The sequence below is a fragment of the Salmo salar genome, chromosome ssa12, assembly GCF_905237065.1.
Source record: "Salmo salar chromosome ssa12, Ssal_v3.1, whole genome shotgun sequence".
In the NCBI taxonomy this organism is placed as follows: domain Eukaryota; kingdom Metazoa; phylum Chordata; class Actinopteri; order Salmoniformes; family Salmonidae; genus Salmo; species Salmo salar.
The window spans coordinates 68,064,621-68,081,219 of record NC_059453.1 but is presented as its reverse complement, the minus strand read 5'-3'; the positions used below and the strand labels follow the sequence as shown (position 1 = coordinate 68,081,219).

At 45.2% G+C, this 16,599-nt stretch overlaps 1 protein-coding gene across 6 annotated transcripts in view; it reads left to right on the top strand.

The window, feature by feature from the left end:
* Positions 1-446: 446 nt before the first annotated feature.
* The window catches only part of LOC106565640 (rootletin), a 48,825-nt gene continuing 32,672 nt past the window's right edge, over positions 447-16,599 (top strand). For 3 of the 6 annotated variants that reach the window (XM_014132967.1, XM_045691674.1, XM_014132965.1), the window contains exons 1-17: positions 5,036-5,374; positions 5,996-6,122; positions 6,794-6,939; positions 8,201-8,392; positions 8,752-8,835; positions 8,960-9,060; positions 9,156-9,321; positions 9,434-9,540; positions 9,644-9,895; positions 12,333-12,423; positions 12,525-12,611; positions 12,804-13,016; positions 13,265-13,464; positions 13,656-13,838; positions 14,019-14,163; positions 14,326-14,472; positions 16,242-16,472. In XM_014132967.1, the coding sequence (XP_013988442.1) occupies positions 5,321-5,374; positions 5,996-6,122; positions 6,794-6,939; positions 8,201-8,392; positions 8,752-8,835; positions 8,960-9,060; positions 9,156-9,321; positions 9,434-9,540; positions 9,644-9,895; positions 12,333-12,423; positions 12,525-12,611; positions 12,804-13,016; positions 13,265-13,464; positions 13,656-13,838; positions 14,019-14,163; positions 14,326-14,472; positions 16,242-16,472 (2,526 nt within the window). In that variant the 5' untranslated portion in view covers positions 5,036-5,320. Of the gene's footprint in view, positions 628-5,035; positions 5,375-5,995; positions 6,123-6,793; positions 6,940-8,200; positions 8,393-8,751; positions 8,836-8,959; positions 9,061-9,155; positions 9,322-9,433; positions 9,541-9,643; positions 9,896-12,332; positions 12,424-12,524; positions 12,612-12,803; positions 13,017-13,264; positions 13,465-13,655; positions 13,839-14,018; positions 14,164-14,325; positions 14,473-16,241; positions 16,473-16,599 lie in introns of those variants that run through there. The other 3 variants (XM_014132969.1, XM_014132966.1, XM_014132968.2) reach the window with 2 other exon arrangements.

The following is a 16,599-nucleotide window of genomic DNA, read 5'->3' as shown; positions in this document are numbered from 1 at the left end:
TTGGTGTAGTATGACTGACACAAGCCTCTCCGCAAACGTTTTACTTCAGTGTACAAGAGAAGGAAATATGCCAGTGTATGTCATCTGACACCAGAATTCAGGATTATAGTTTTATTAAGGTGTTAAGACTGCTTAGACTAAAACTGTCACTTTGGTAACTTTGGAGAAGGTGTCAGGGTGAGTAGAGTGGGTATTTCAAAATATATATATTTTGGATAGTTTAAATTTACCATATTATACGCATTTACTTTTAGATAAAGTTGGTATCCTAATGACATTTCAAGGTGGATTGAAGGCTACATGTGTCGAATACAACTGAGTACTTTGCTACAAAACATTGGGCTATCACTCTTGATCTTTGCTTGCCCATAGAAGACATTGCCCATGATTTGCTGGACTTAGACTTTCATGCTTATGGTACAGTACAGTGCCGATCTCGGGTATCAAGTCCCTCCCCGGAAAGGGTTTGGAGGAGAGCTGGAAGCAAATCGGCGTCAGCAGCATATTGCTGCAAGTTGACTGACTTGTCTAGTAAAACATTTAAAATTCGCAACGGTTGTCCCAAGTATCCTGCTCTCGAATACGAATGGAGTTGACAACTATGCACTCAACCCGTATTCATTCTAGGTAAGGTAATGGCACTCGTTTGAATGGGCTGTGATTTTTGGAAAGGAAGTGGTGAATGTCCTTCGCAGAGTATAGGCTACTCTGTTTATTACGGGAAACGAAAGGAAATACTATCTATTTTCACTGGATGTCCGCGTTTAATTGGGACCATGGTCAATAAATGATCTAATTCAGAGAAGCGTTAAATATGGCCTCCATGAAGGCAGGCAGATGCAACAGCATCGGTGATGTGATCTTAATGCACGACGTGTTTACGTACCCGTCGTGCACGCAGGGACATCACATTTGTCACTGAAATGGTGTGTTTTGCTCTGTTTTGGCAATGCATGTATTCTGCAACAATGTTGCCGATTAACAAGTAATAGGCGGGTTTTGCAAATGCGATGATTGTAACATCAGTAGGCTGGCGTTACTCTGGCTGACCTAACTTCTCGCTTTGCAACATTGTTTCCAAGTTTTTGAAACGTTGATTGGGCGCGTCAGTGGTGGGCCATTGTGGTGGTTGGTCACGGAAGTCTGGGTTTCATCAAATCAAACGTTTATTGGTCGCGTACACAGATTTGCAGGTGCTGCGAAATGCTTGGGTTTTCTAGCTCCAACAGTGCAGTAATATCTACCAATACACACAATCCCATTAAATAAATATTAACGTCATAGTCAACATAGCTACAATAACTAACGCTAAAATCGTGCAGTACACTCAGCAGCAAGCAGTTTGGCAATTACACCGGCAGGCCCCAGTGGCAATAAATTAATAAAACCAGAAGCTTACCTTGACTTGGAAGAGTTCCAGTGTTGGATGGCCATAGCCAGCTCGCTAACATAGCATCCCTCTGTGACAAAACTGCATATTTTAGAGTGGCCTGTTATCATCCCCAGCCCAAGGTGCTCTTGTGTAATGATCATGCTGTTAAATCAGCTTCTGGATATGCCACACCCGTCAGGTGGATGGATTAACTTGGCAAAAGAGAAATTCTCACTAACAGGGATGTAAACAAATTTGTGCATGAAATGTGCTTTTAGTGCGTATGGAAAATGTATCGAATCTGTGACCAACACTTTACATGTTGCGTTTATATTTTTGTTCAGGGATATAATGCTATGTGTATAGACAGTATATTAATAGAAAAGGTGTGTACAGCAGTAGTTATAGGATGAGCCATCACTACAATACAATATATACATATAAAGTGGGTAAAACAGTGTGTGTGTGTGTGTGTGTGTGTGTGTATATATATATATATATCCTTTTTTTTTTTTTATTGGGTGGATCAGCTTAATATAGTGGAAAGATTGTTGCTTCCATCAGTGTAATTGTCTGCATCATTTCCAATCCCCCATATCTTTTTTTGGTGTATATATATATATATATATATATATATATATACGTACATACCCATACATATGCATAGGTAAACATTCATACGTGTACACATACGTACATACACATACCTATATACATACTTTTTTTAGAATATACCTTTATTATTCCCCGCAAACCCTACCACCCTTCCCCCAATTGGAGTAAACTAATAAACAATAACACTTAGGCTTCTACCTTCAGTTTATACATCTTATACACATTTTACAGACACAATCTATTTTACAATAGTTATATTTTGTTTTTAGTCCTTCCTCTATTTCTGATGTCCATCCAGTTTGATTTCTATTTGTAACGGTGCTATTTCACAAAATTTCTGAACCTATATATAAAACAGTATGTTAACATTATTAAAGTGACCAGTGTTCAATGACTATGTACATAGGGCAGCAGATACTAAGGTGCAGGGTAGTGACAGTGTCAGGGCAGGGTACTGGGCATGGGTGGCTAGTGATGACTGTTTAGCAGTCTGATGGTCTGTAAATAGAAGCAATTTAACAGTCTCTCGGTCCCATCTTTGATGCACCTGAACTGTCTCCGACTTCTAGATGGTAGTGGGGTAAACAGGCCGGGGCTCGGAAGGGGTCAAGCAGAATTTCTTCAGCTTCCTGAGGTTGAAGAGGCGCTATTGCGCCTTGTTCGCCGGTGTGGAGGGACCATTAAGGGGGAAGCCTAGTCAGTTGTACAACTGAAATGTGTCTTCCACATTTAACCCAACCACCCTGAATCAGAGAGGCTGCCTTAATCGACATCCACGTCATCGGCGCCCGGGGAACAGTGGGGTAACTGCCTTGCTCAGGGACACAACGACAGATTTTTACCTTGTCAGCTTGGGGATTCGATTGGTTACTGGCCCAACGCTCACAACGCGCAGTGATGTGAAAGCCAAGTTACTTGAAGCTTTTGACAATACACCCTAACCGTAGCCTATAACAATGCAATATTCCGCAATATTCCCCAAAATACTATCTTAATTTATATATTCACAATAATAGTAGTTATTATTAGTTGTTTGTAATTCTGCCTGACCGATTTATATATCCTTTATAGTAGAACAGCTTACATTTGTAGAATGCAAAGACTACTCTTGCTGGCTCTAGTATAGATACCACTGTACAGTATTACATAGACATTTCAGGGGTTACAGCAGAGAGTTTGGCTATAACTGACAAATGAATGAATCCTTGTAGCCTATACATGCTTTACCAGAGGACAGAAAACAGACCCACACCCAGATTCATTACCCAGATTAAACCTGTCTGAGCTATAATAGGCTAGGCCTAGTTGGCTAACTTGCTTATTATTACAGTACCGGTAATTGCATGGTAATAGGATCACTTAGGGCCTGGAGTTTTTACTCTCATGGCCTGACCAGGAAAAATGGTGGGCCCTTTGTTGTAGACCTTAAGATATGCTTTATGATTAACCTAAGGTTTTGTTTCCAAGTTAACTTATTCACAAAGATTCAAATGCTGATCTTGCATGCTCAAAAAAGTATCTATTACCCTTGCCTCTATACAATGCAGCTCTGCCAGGACACCACAAGAGGGCCCTTAACCCAAAACAACCCCCAAAAAATGAATGTTGGGCTGTAATATTGTATAATATTTAACATTGTCCAAATATACAGTAGTTATTTGGCAGAATAAAATGGCTCAATATTTTATGCACACCTTTCAAAATGACAACATGCTGAAGGTTGTGGAGGTGTGGTTAAGGCTGAGCTTTGTGAATAGAGGGGTCTGTTATTGACATTCTGAGTCCCTCTCTTTTGTAGGCATGTCTGTTACCATGGTAATTCAAGCATTGAAGTGGTGTGGCAGGCACAGTGATCAAGCTGGGCCCCCAGATACTGAAAAGGGGAACACATTTGTTCTGCTTTTCCTTCCTTGTTGGTCATGTGTGTGTTAATATATTGCAACATTATAAACAGTGACCGAGATGTAGTCACTGTCACCAAATTTCCCATTTACAGAGGGGTGTAGGGATCATGGATGCCCCTTAACGTGGCCCCCCTCATCATTATTCATACTGTGTAGCCTAACAACTCTTCCTTGTCTAATTCTATTCTATATGACAGAAGAAACTGCTGTATGTCACTAATAGGCCTGATGAATGGACACACAGACTTCTTAAAGGTCCAATGCAGCTGTTTTTATCTCAATACAAATCATTTCTGTGTAACAAGTATGTACCTTACTGTGATTGTGTCTTTTTGACCATTTTAATTTTAAACAAAAATAGCTTCTTCTTTAAAAATCCCAGAAAGGTTCTGAGGAGTATTTCTGTCTGGGAATAAATCCCCTTTGTGGGGAAAGACTAATTCTGATTGGCCCAGTGGGGAGCCTGGCCCAGCCAATCAGAATTCGTATTTTTTTGCGAAGCTATTTTTGTGTCTTTTTGACCATTTTAATTGGCTTCACCCCTGCACAGTCATGTTAAATCAATAGATTAGGGTCTAATGAATTTATTTCAGTTGACTGATTTCCTTATCTGAACTGTAACTCAGTAAAATCTTTAATTGTTTCATTTATATTTTTGTACAGTATAGCTGTTATTGGCAGAGAAGTCTCTTTCTTATTGATCTATTAACTAATTCACCCCCTACTGATGTCACCAGGCAGGCCAAAACTCCATCCCACCAAAACTTTTCAAACGGCTTTTACACTAAGGGCATTATAATCAATTTCACAGTATTATTCCAACCTCATAGTTTGGAAATATATCACGTTTTTGTCTGCACTGGGCCTTGAAAAACCTGTACCAAGCACATCCTACAGGCACTGTGAAATTTGTGCGGCCTACAAATTTCCTCAACATTTTGTTGATAACCACTAACATTTGCAGCAGATTTAATCAAAAAATGTATTTAGTTAGCCCTACACTCAACTGCAAAAAAAAATATCTAATTAAACTGCATGGGTGGCCAGGCAAAGAATGCAAACGGAAGCGCTCCTCGGGAGGGAGGGAGGGAGGGGGATTTTAAATCTGCTAATCCCCCTGTCCTCAATCTTTCCGACAGTCCTGGAGAGAAGGACCGAGCAGGGCAGTCACCTGTGGGACGTGTAAGAAATCCTGAGATTCCAGCAAACTATCACAACTTTCTGGACTGTCTGTACAGCGTACATATGCTTTTATTTTTATAGTTGCTAATGTATCGTTCATTTAGATAAGCATTTACTCGCGTGCATCCGTTAATTGCGATCTACATCGAACGGTTAATCCTATTTGATAACGCTTCCAGAGCACCGGACTGGAGCGACAAAAGTTTATTTTTCAGGCCTGAAGATATTGCTGTTGAGATATTCCTCAATGAGCGACACAGAGAATTCCAACACGGATTCCAAATTGGAATCTGTCATACAGGTGATGTCATGACCAGTGCATGATTACACTTTGATTTATCGTTCTTTTTTTTAATGGTGTATTGGTATTCTCCTGTAAATAATTGATTTACAGAAATATCAATAGGCCACCCAATATGTTATAATTATGTAGGCTAGTTGTAATTACAATAGACTTCTTCACTGGGGATGCTGATGGTTTAACACTTCGACAGAGAATCCATACATTCTGCTCTATGTTGTGTGCTGAAAATGTGTGTGTGTGTGTGTGTGCACTCTGCAGAGTGTGAGGTCAGTGTTCTATTCTGAACACAGCTCTGTGGTAGACAGGAGTGACTGCTGAGACACCACCTGTCCTCATGGCACTGTGCACTGCAGGGCCCTGAGCTTTAGTCTCTAGTCTCTGAGGACATGAACTCACAAATAAGATAAGGATTGCAGAAAGGGTAATCATATGGAAGTTGGAGATTTTATTTGTCAAAAGTGTCCACATTCAACAGGATAATCAAAGTAGCCTCACACAATACTAGTAGGTGGCTGCAACAGCTGTTATCCTATCTTCAATGTACATGCTCTGTCGCTGTCTCTCCCCCTAACTCTCCTTTCTCCAATATAAATGCTTCTGTGTCTGTCTTCCTACCAGAGGCTGGAGGAGAGTGTGTTGTCTGAAGAGAAGAGGCTGACAGTCCGAGGCGCCTCCCCTGAAGACCCTCCTACGTGTTTACCTGCACGAGTCCGAGAGATCGTCACCAAGAACCTCAACGAGAGCCGTGAGTGGGATAGCGATAAAACTGCTGAACAGTTAATCAAATGGCTACCCTGACTATTTGCATTGACCCCCTTTTTATTTGCACTGACTCTCTTGCACCGGCTCTATGCACACTCACTGGACTCTACCCACACACTCACACATACTATACAGTCACAGTTCAACACACACACACACACACACACACTACATACTCTCACACACACAAAACACACACACACTCACACGTAGACACACTTTCACACTCTTCACATATGCTGCTGCTACTCTGTTTATTATCTATACTGATCGCCTAGTCACTTTACCCCTACCTACATGTACATATTACCTCATCTACTTTGTACCCCTGCACATTGACTCGGTACCGGTCCTCCTTGTATATGGTCTCGTTATTGTGTTACTATTTCCAATACATTTTTTACACATTTCTCGTAATTTTTAACTCTGCATTGTTGGGAAAGGGCTCGTAAGTAAGCATTTCATGGTAAAGTCTACACTTGTTGTATTCGGCGCATGTGACAAATACGATTTGAATTGAGTGTATAACCACCTGATTATTCCAAAAAATCACAGATGTTTTCAAAATAGTGTCCTGAATATTGAATGAAGCGCTGTGCTCTTCATTAACACAAGTGGTTGTCTGCGCCTCTCTCTTTCCCCTCCCTACCCCAGCACCAGGAGCCATGTCCTCAGTGATGTCAGTCCAGGAGGAGAACCGGGTGCTGCAGGTAGAGCTGGGAAGGCTGGAGGATCTGCTGGCCCATAGCAGGGCGGACCGAGATGAGCTGGCTATCAAATACAGCGCCATCAGCGAGAGGGTAAGAGACAGAGAAGAGAAGGCAGGAAAAAGAGATTGATTGTGAGATGAGTGGAGGGAGAGAGACATAAGACAGGGAACAGTAAGTAAAAGATAAAATGAGATTATCCAGGAAAAGATAACAGGATTAGATGTGAAGTACATAAGTAAATGGAGGTTGAGAGAGGGAGAATGAATGCATTTGTTGGCGATTAGTTAGAGTTCTCTTCTTAATTATTCATTTGGGCTGGTTGTAGTACTACACTAACCTGGTTGCTAGAGGAAAATATGTGGTGGGTTTAAATTCTTGATCCACAAATGTAGTCTGAAATCTTTCCCATAGAGGACTAGTAGGAGGGTTGCCATACACCAAACACTAAAGACAAAGTAGCCCACAGAGGGGCATTTGACAGACACATATAAGGAATACCAATGTACCCCTATCTCAATTCTCCCTTTACTATTTTCTTTGTCTGCTTGGAAGAGTTTTGTCCGTCTCCTTGGTTACGGGACTGGAATGAAGTGAAGTGGCATGTTGCTATGGCGTTCGTCACCCCTGGTGATTGTAAACAGAGGGGAGGAGGGGGGGGGGGGGGATCAGGCCAGAGTGGGGGGGGCTCAGTAGTATGGCGTTAGAATTTAGCCTAACTAAATGTGGTTGTACATGCAAGATTGTCAGCTCTAAAACAAACCGGAAATATCTCTTATGTTACCTTTGATCTTCAAATGTTCTTCAAATGGTGATTCAGATAACCTGCAGTTAAAATGACTCTTCTGACAAATGAGACTAATGTAAATGTAATGCTAAAATCCAACATCCAGGCTACTATAACATGAATCCACGTCAGTACTTTATGTAAATGTAGAATACAGAGAGGCTTATCTGTATAGACCCAATTGTTGAGACCTACAGAGGTTCCTATGGAGACAGGTTTGTGTTTACTGCTAGACTGAACTGTGGTGTTCTCCATGGAGGCCCTGAACATTCATTACAGTGCTGCTTACAGCTCCTCAATCACAGAGCCCTCGGAGAAACCATTTTGGTCAGATAGGGGTGGGTAGATGCAAATGTACTACCTTGCACCATGCAATAATTCAGAATTTTTAACATAGAATAATGGTAAAACATTTCAGCATATTTAAATATATTTATTTTCTATAGCATACCTGGCAAACCTGAAGAAAGACAGTGGTTACATATCAGTCTGAGTTCTAGTGCTCTGAAGCGTAAGGCCGCGACTCCCCCTGTGCATCATCCCCCCCATGTGTTCTCATCCACATAGCTCGAGCAGGCGCTCCGCCTGGAGACAGGTGACGGGGAGCGGGATTCACCAGAGTCTCGCAGCCAGGCTCAGCAGAACATGGACCTGCGCCGGCGTCTGGACGAGGAACAGGCAGCCTACAAGCGTAAACTCACAGCCTACCAGGAGGGCCAGCAAAGACAGGCTCAGCTGGTGCAGAAATTGCAGGCCAAGGTATCACACTATGATGCATCTGTTTCCATTCACCTCCCATTTATTTGGAGGTTAAAGGGTGTTTTACTAGTTCATTTATAGGCCAGTAATTGTCTGTCAACCCTCTCAGTTGTCAACAGAAGAACACACACATGAACGTAAAGCAGGTGATGGCAGTGTTTTCTTTTCATGGTTGTAATACGGGATGTAAGTTCATGAACCTCATAGATGTCTTTCTGTATGACATCACTGTCCTACAGACTCTCCTACTAAGAATGAAAACATTTGATGGTGACAAATGGGAACCTGATGCTGATTAGCTATTCTATGTTATGTCACCAGTCAGAGAGCAGATCACCTCACTGTGTCCTCCCCTCCAGGTCCTGCAGTACAAGAAGAGGTGTGGAGATCTAGAGCAGACTCTAGTGGAGAAGTCCTCGGAGCTGGAGCAGCACAGACTGAGTGTTCGTACTGCTCTACACCACTATGGAGACATTCTGAATCAACTAACCATGCCATTTAGTAACAACATTGAGTTAATCTACAATTCACATCTGATGCATAGCTGTCATTCTTATTTCCCTTTAGGGTCGTTGTGATATGTCCAACAACAGCCACCATCGAGACGAGGAGGATCCATGCGGCGACCTGGAAAATGCTCTCATCCGGTTGGAGGAGGAGCAGCAAAGGTTAGTGATTGGAATCTGCCTGGGCCAATCAGCAATGAAACTAATGACGTACAGAATTCAATGCAATTGATGCAATGCCGTGTTACGCTCCACAGGAGCAGCAGTCTGTCTGCAGTGAACGCCATGCTGAGAGAGCAGTTGGAGCAGGCAGGACTGGCCAATGAGGCACTCAGCCAGGACATACGCAGACTCACTGCTGATTGGTCCAAATCCAGGGAGGAGCTGGAGCAGAGGGAGTCTGATTGGAGGAGGGAGGAGGAAGTGTGTATTATAGTTTTTGTGGATGGCTGTTTTCATTTTTCTGTTTTCATTAGAAGCACTTCTCTTATTTTCTGTCACGTGACATTGACATTTCACAATTTCTATCTCTTAGTCTTTCCACAGTTATTTCAGCAGTGAGCACAGTCGTCTGCTATCCGTATGGCGACAGGTGGTGGGCTTCCGTAGACAGGTCTGTGAGCTGAAGAGCGCCACAGAGAGGTCCGAACAACTAACTCACAACACACTGCATAAATGCACTCCATTATATAGTTGCATGCTTGTGTCTTTGAATTCTTTCATATTTCCCCTTTTCCCCTGCCAGGGACTTGTCAGACATGCGTAACGAGCTGGCCCGGGCCTCCCACTCTGTCCAGTCGTCCTGCTCCAGCCTGTCCTCCACGCTGCGCAGCCGGGAGGGAGGGGCGACTCTGGCTCTGGAGCGGGAGGTGGTGCTGCGAGGGCAGCTGGAGCTGCAGCTCAGAGAACGGGTGGCTGAAATGATGAGCCTGCAGACCAGGACTGATGCTGAAAGGGCTGAGCTCAACGCCAGGTCAGAGAGAGAACTGAACACCAGGTCAGAGAGAGAACTGAACACCAGGTCAGGGAGAGAACTGAACACCAGGTCAGGGAGAGAACTGAACACCAGGTCAGAGAGAGAACTGAACACCAGGTCAGGGAGAGAACTGAACACCAGGTCAGAGAGAGAACTGAACACCAGGTCAGAGAGAGAACTGAACACCAGGTCAGAGAGAGAACTGAACACCAGGTCAGGGAGAGAACTGAACACCAGGTCAGAGAGAGAACTGAACACCAGGTCAGAGAGAGAACTGAACACCAGGTCAGAGAGAGAACTGAACACCAGGTCAGAGAGAGAACTGAACACCAGGTCAGAGAGAGAACTGAACACCAGGTCAGGGAGAGAACTGAACACCAGGTCAGGGAGAGAACTGAACACCAGGTCAGGGAGAGAACTGAACACCAGGTCAGGGAGAGAACTGAACACCAGGTCAGGGAGAGAACTGAACACCAGGTCAGAGAGAGAACTGAACACCAGGGGTCTCATTTATAAACGTTGCGTAGGCACAAAAGAAGGTGTACGCCAATTTCGAAGCAAACATTGGGATATAAAAAACCAACTTGACGGGAGTATGTGTGGTCCTCCATGACCCATACGTACACACATAAACTGGAGAAATGAGAAACTACGACTCTGATGGAGAAACGCTTTGAAATTGATACCATTGTGTAAAATAAATGTAAAATATTACCTCTCACGTATTATATATGAAGAGTTCCCTGGAGTGCACACAACAACAACAAAAAAACTCAAATATGTTGTCTAGTTTAATCGGGAATCATATTTAATTGGATCTGTAATTACTAAACAATACTTGCATGTTATGAAATGTATTCTCGTAAATAATAAGGTGAACAGTAAGACAAATTACGTTTAAACTGATGCCGTTTTCGATGCCTCAGTCGGGCAGATACGAGTATACAGTTTCATATATTATTATCACATGTTGCGCAGAACTGTCAATGTGATGGCCCTGTCACTGTCAGTTACAATCAGGGTAATTACCATACCTGAAGGTGTTACGCAATTGGGTAGCTTTGACAATCAAATGGGTGGGTATAAAACGGCATGCAATTACAATGCATAATGACGCACAATGGCTGCTTTGGCACTGTTGGAATATTTGGCCGTGCCTGCCCCACTTCAACTCCTTGGCAACCTCGTTAATAGCGTCGATGGTGTCTCTTTGCGTTTGCAGGACTGCATCTGTGAGGACATGGCCGCTGGAGGGTTGTGAAGCACGAGGTGCAGTGGAGACGCTGGGGCTGGGCGCACTCAGCTCCTGCTCAGCTGCAGCACCACCACCCCCGTAGAACACGCAGCAACTAAAAACTATAGAAAATGTCACAATTGTTTGTGTAAATACATTTTAAAACACAACTTGAATGCATTTGGTTTACTCTTTTCAAACGAGGGAATACTAATTACGTATGTGGATCATCCGGTGCATCTTGCATGTCCGTGTCCCCCTCCACCTCCGTCACTACTCCACTCAGGAGGGATTCCCCGACAATACCGGCAAGTCGCTCATCAAGGGGGTTGAGCTCCGGTGTCCCCTTTCCCCGTCCGTGGCACAAACACGTTGTCTGTGTGTGGCTATGCGCCTTTTGGCCTCCACTTTTGTCGGACCACTTGTTTTTTATTTCTGAGAGGGTCTGACCTGAGCCAGCAGCATTCACAGCGTCCGCCACATGCTGCCACTAACGCCTTATTAGCATTTGTAATGCTCACACTGTGTCCACCAAACAGTATATGTTTTCTTGCTTCAACCTACAAGAACTTCCATTTCACACTGGGTAAATTTCTTTTTTCAGCCTTTCTGTCAGGATTTGTCGTCATTGTCGTCAAATCCCAATGAAAATTAATTAGGGGCGTGAAAATTAATTAGGGGCGTCTCGTTGACTGTTCATAGGCAACAATGGGCGTTAAAAGGGTGGGACAAGACGCTCGCTCACGTGCGCCAATTTTCGAGTTGATTGTGATTCATAAAGGGAAACTGGCATGGGACTTGTGTTATAGATCAGAATAGTTTTGTGCGTAAGCACTTTCTGCGTTTTGTCCGTACCCCACCTTTTGATGTGAATCCTCCGCACAGTTTTATAAATGAGGCCCCGGGTCAGAGAGAACTGAACACTGCTCAGTCACTGTCTGCGTCCAAAATGGCACCCTACATAGTACAATAGTTTTGAGCAGAGCCCTATGGGATTCAGACTCTTGTCTGTCTGTCTGTCTGTCTGTCTGTCTGTCTGTCTGTCTGTCTGTCTGTCTGTCTGTCTGTCTGTCTGTCTGTCTGTCTGTCTGTCTGTCTGTCTCTGTGTCTTTGTGTTTAGTAACTGGCAGCCTGATCTGCCTGGTGGTGGTAGACAAATCAGGAGTGTAACGTGCATCGCAGAGATTCCATGGTATGCTAAGGGGTCTGTGTGTTTATGGTCAGGCTGTCAGATGCAGTGCGAGAGGTGGAGAGGCTGAAGGGCCAGAGTGAGGAGAGAGACAGAGACGTGGCCTCACTGACCAGGAGACTGGAGGTGAGAGACTGGCCTGTGTGAACCCAGCAGAGATACTTCCTGTAGCCATTAGCCCTCCTTAGCCTTCATACCCCTCCCTTCTCACTATTGTTCTTCTGCAGGAGCAGAGTGGCAACGATGAGACAGACATGCAGGTGATGAGGGCTCATACTGAAACACTACTGGACACACTGAGAGACATTGCCCAGGTACAACTCACTCACTCACTCAGTCACTCACTCAGTCACTCACTCAGTCACTCACTCACTCACTCACTCACTCACTCACTCACTCACTCACTCACTCACTCACTCACACACACACACACACACACACACACACACACACACACAAACAAACGGAAACTTTGACCAAAACCCTTTATTGAATCCTCTTCCCAGACTGTCTTATCCGATGGGGACTCGTCATCAGAAGCAGACCAGGAGAACACTGGGGCTCCTCTATTGGCTCTTCTCCGTGTCTCCTCCCCTCACCGCTCCTCATCACCATGGGGATCCACCTCTCCCAGGCGTTACTCCTCGTTGGCCACCGTCCCAGAGGCCAGCCTGTCAGCCCTGCGGTCTGCTGTCAACAGCAGACATCTCCAGCTGCAGGTACCCCCTCCACACTGTCCCTCTGCTGCAGCTGGACACATTAACACATCTACTACTATCTATATGGGTTTACTATATTTATTCACTGGGATTGGAAATTGAGGTTGCTTTATTCCAATGTTACATTGTCAAACTTTCCTATACAAACTTCTTCTATAAAAGTTATCTTGAGTTTCTTTGTTCCTCTGTATCACTTTCAGTGTTCAGTGTCCCACTGTCTCATCTGCCTCTGTCTCTCTGGTCCACAGGAGGTCCGTGGTCGTCTGTCCTCTGCCCAGTCATCAGTACAATTGCTGCGCAGGCAGCTAGCAGAGGCGGAGTCAGCCAAGCGGGAGGCGGAACAGCGCAGTCAGACCCTGCATGGAGAGAGGGATGGAGTTCAGAGAGAGAAGGACACCACACAGAGAGAGAGAGACCGTCTGAAACAAGACAGGGACACACTGGCTAGGTAAAACCAGGAGGGCTCAGGCAGACTTCTAACACAACTTGGGTGATGGTAAACCATTTAGGACCAGGAAGTGTCTGCTCTCAGTGCCCTGGTTAAAGAACACTTACTCTATGCATGTTAATGGTTATATTTCAGTAGATATTTCTAATGTATCCATTGTCCTGTTGTGTTCTTTGTCTCTATCCTGTCAGTGAGAAGGTGGCTGTGGAGAAGGCAGCCCAGGCAGCTCTGATCAAGGCCCAGATTCTGCAGATGGACTGTGAGAAGCTGCAACAGGCCGTGACGTCGGCCCAGAGAGAGAGGGATCACGAGAGAGAGGAGAAGGTGGACGCGCTGCAGGAGAGAGACCGGGCCAAGGCAGAGACCGACAGAGTGTGAGTGAGAGTGTGTGAAAATAAAGGTGGAAGGGAGAGAGTGATGAGGGAAATTATGAAATTATGAGAAAGGAGGAGACGAGGGTAGTAAATTATGAGAATTAGAAGGAGGAGATTGCAAGTATACTGTACATAACTATTCCTACCCTTGTCCTCTGTCCCTGGTACCTGTCCCCACAGTCAGAAACAGTGGGAGCAGAGTGAGAGCCGGGCGTCTGTCCAGAGAGGGGAGCTGTCTACAGTGAGAGAGACTCACCACCAGGCAGAGGTGGAGAGGCAGCTGCTGAAAGGAGAGAAGACCCAGCTCACTGAGGCTTTGGCCCGGGTATGACGCACACACAGATACAGATGTCACGATAACTCTCTGGCTCCTCTTGTGTTTGCTTGTCATACTTTTGGTCCCTTTAACTTCCTCTCTGTTCTATGTTGAAAGGTTACCTATCCTCTGTGTTACATATCCTTGTATGTTTTGTCCCCGGTCCCCCAGGCTGAGAGCAGTAATGCAGAGCTCTCTCTGCTGGTCAACAAGCTTCACTCTGAGGAGGCAGCCCTCCGAGACTCTCTGGCCAAGATGGGCAGCATGAATGAGGGCCTGGCCCAGGACAAGTCTGACCTCAACTCCATCATCAGCCAGGTGGGACCAACACCTTGATCAACATTTGACTGACACTTGTGGTGGATGTCATATACACTGCTCAAAAAAATAAAGGGAACACTTAAACAACACAATGTAACTCCAAGTCAATCACACTTCTGTGAAATCAAACTGTCCACTTAGGAAGCAACACTGATTGACAATACATTTCACATGCTGTTGTGCAAATGGAATAGACAACAGGTGGAAATTATAGGCAATTAGCAAGACACCCCCAATAAAGGAGTGGTTCTGCAGGTGGTGACCACAGACCACTTCTCAGTTCCTATGCTTCCTGGCTGATGTTTTGGTCACTTTTGAATGCTGGCGGTGCTTTGACTCTAGTGGTAGCATGAGACGGAGTCTACAACCCACACAAGTGGCTCAGGTAGTGCAGCTCATCCAGGATGGCACATCAATGCGAGCTGTGGCAAGAAGGTTTGCTGTGTCTGTCAGCGTAGTGTCCAGAGCATGGAGGCGCTACCAGGAGACAGGCCAGTACATCAGGAGACGTGGAGGAGGCCGTAGGAGGGCAACAACCCAGCAGCAGGACCGCTACCTCCGCCTTTGTGCAAGGAGGAGCAGGAGAAGCACTGCCAGAGCCCTGCAAAATGACCTCCAGCAGGCCACAAATGTGCATGTGTCTGCTCAAACGGTCAGAAACAGACTCCATGAGGGTGGTGTGAGGGCCCGACGTCCACAGGTGGGGGTTGTGCTTACAGCCCAACACCGTGCAGGACGTTTGGCATTTGCCAGAGAACACCAAGATTGGCAAATTCGCCACTGGCGCCCTGTGCTCTTCACAGTTGAAAGCAGGTTCACACTGAGCACATGTGACAGACGTGACAGAGTCTGGAGACGCCGTGGAGAACGTTCTGCTGCCTGCAACATCCTCCAGCATGACCGGTTTGGCAGTGGGTCAGTCATGGTGTGGGGTGGCATTTCTTTGGGGGGCCGCACAGTCCTCCATGTGCTCGCCAGAGGTAGCATGACTGCCATTAGGTACCGAGATGAGATCCTCAGACCCCTTGTGAGACCATATGCTGGTGCGGTTGGCCCTGGGTTCCTCCTAATGCAAGACAATGCTAGACCTCATGTGGCTGGAGTATGTCAGCAGTTCCTGCAAGAGGAAGGCATTGATGCTATGGACTGGCCCGCCCGTTCCCCAGACCTGAATCCAATTGAGCACATCTGGGACATCATGTCTCGCTCCATCCACCAACGCCACGTTGCACCACAGACTGTCCAGGAGTCCGCCACCTCATCAGGAGCATGCCCAGGCATTGTAGGGAGGACATACAGGCACCTGGAGGCCACACACACTACTGAGCCTCATTTTGACTTGTTTTAAGGACATTACATCAAAGTTGGATCAGCCTGTAGTGTGGTTTTCCACTTTAATCTTGAGTGTGACTCCAAATCCAGACCTCCATGGGTTGATAAATTGGATTTCCATTGATTATTTTTGTGTGATTTTGTTGTCAGCACATTCAACTATGTAAAGAAAGAAGTATTTAATAAGATTATTTCATTCATTCAGATCTAGGATGTGTTATTTTAGTGTTCCCTTTATTTATTTGAGCAGTGTAGAACTGATGCATGAGTAACCATGTCATCTTCATCAAAACAAAGCATTGACCTTGCTAATATGTTTTCTGTAAGCCATGGTATCATGGTATGCCTATTGCCTATCAGGATCGCTTGTAGTTTTAAATGTAAGCTTTGCACACCTGTCCTGTCTCTCATATGTGTCTATGTTTCTCTCTCAGCTTGAAGAGGAGAAGGCCCACCTGCAGGCCCAGAAACATGAAGCGGAGCAGGAGAAGATGACCATCAGAGATGAGCTCGTCCGATTGGAGCAGGACAGGCTAGAGTTGGACTCCGCCCGCCTCGCCCTCCACCAATCCCTGCAGGAGTCTGAGCTGAGCAGGGTGGGGATGGAGGCGGAGCTTCAGAGCCTCAGGGCCGAAAGAGTGAAGCTGCAGGACAAAGTCACTCAGGTAAATAATGAGGGTCCTCTTCACTCTGAATGGGAATCTGGCAAGAAAGAGTGTCTGTCACTCTGGACTAATCAGTAATTAACAGTGCATGAAAATCGCTGGGTTCTGAAACCTTGTTGTTCCAGTG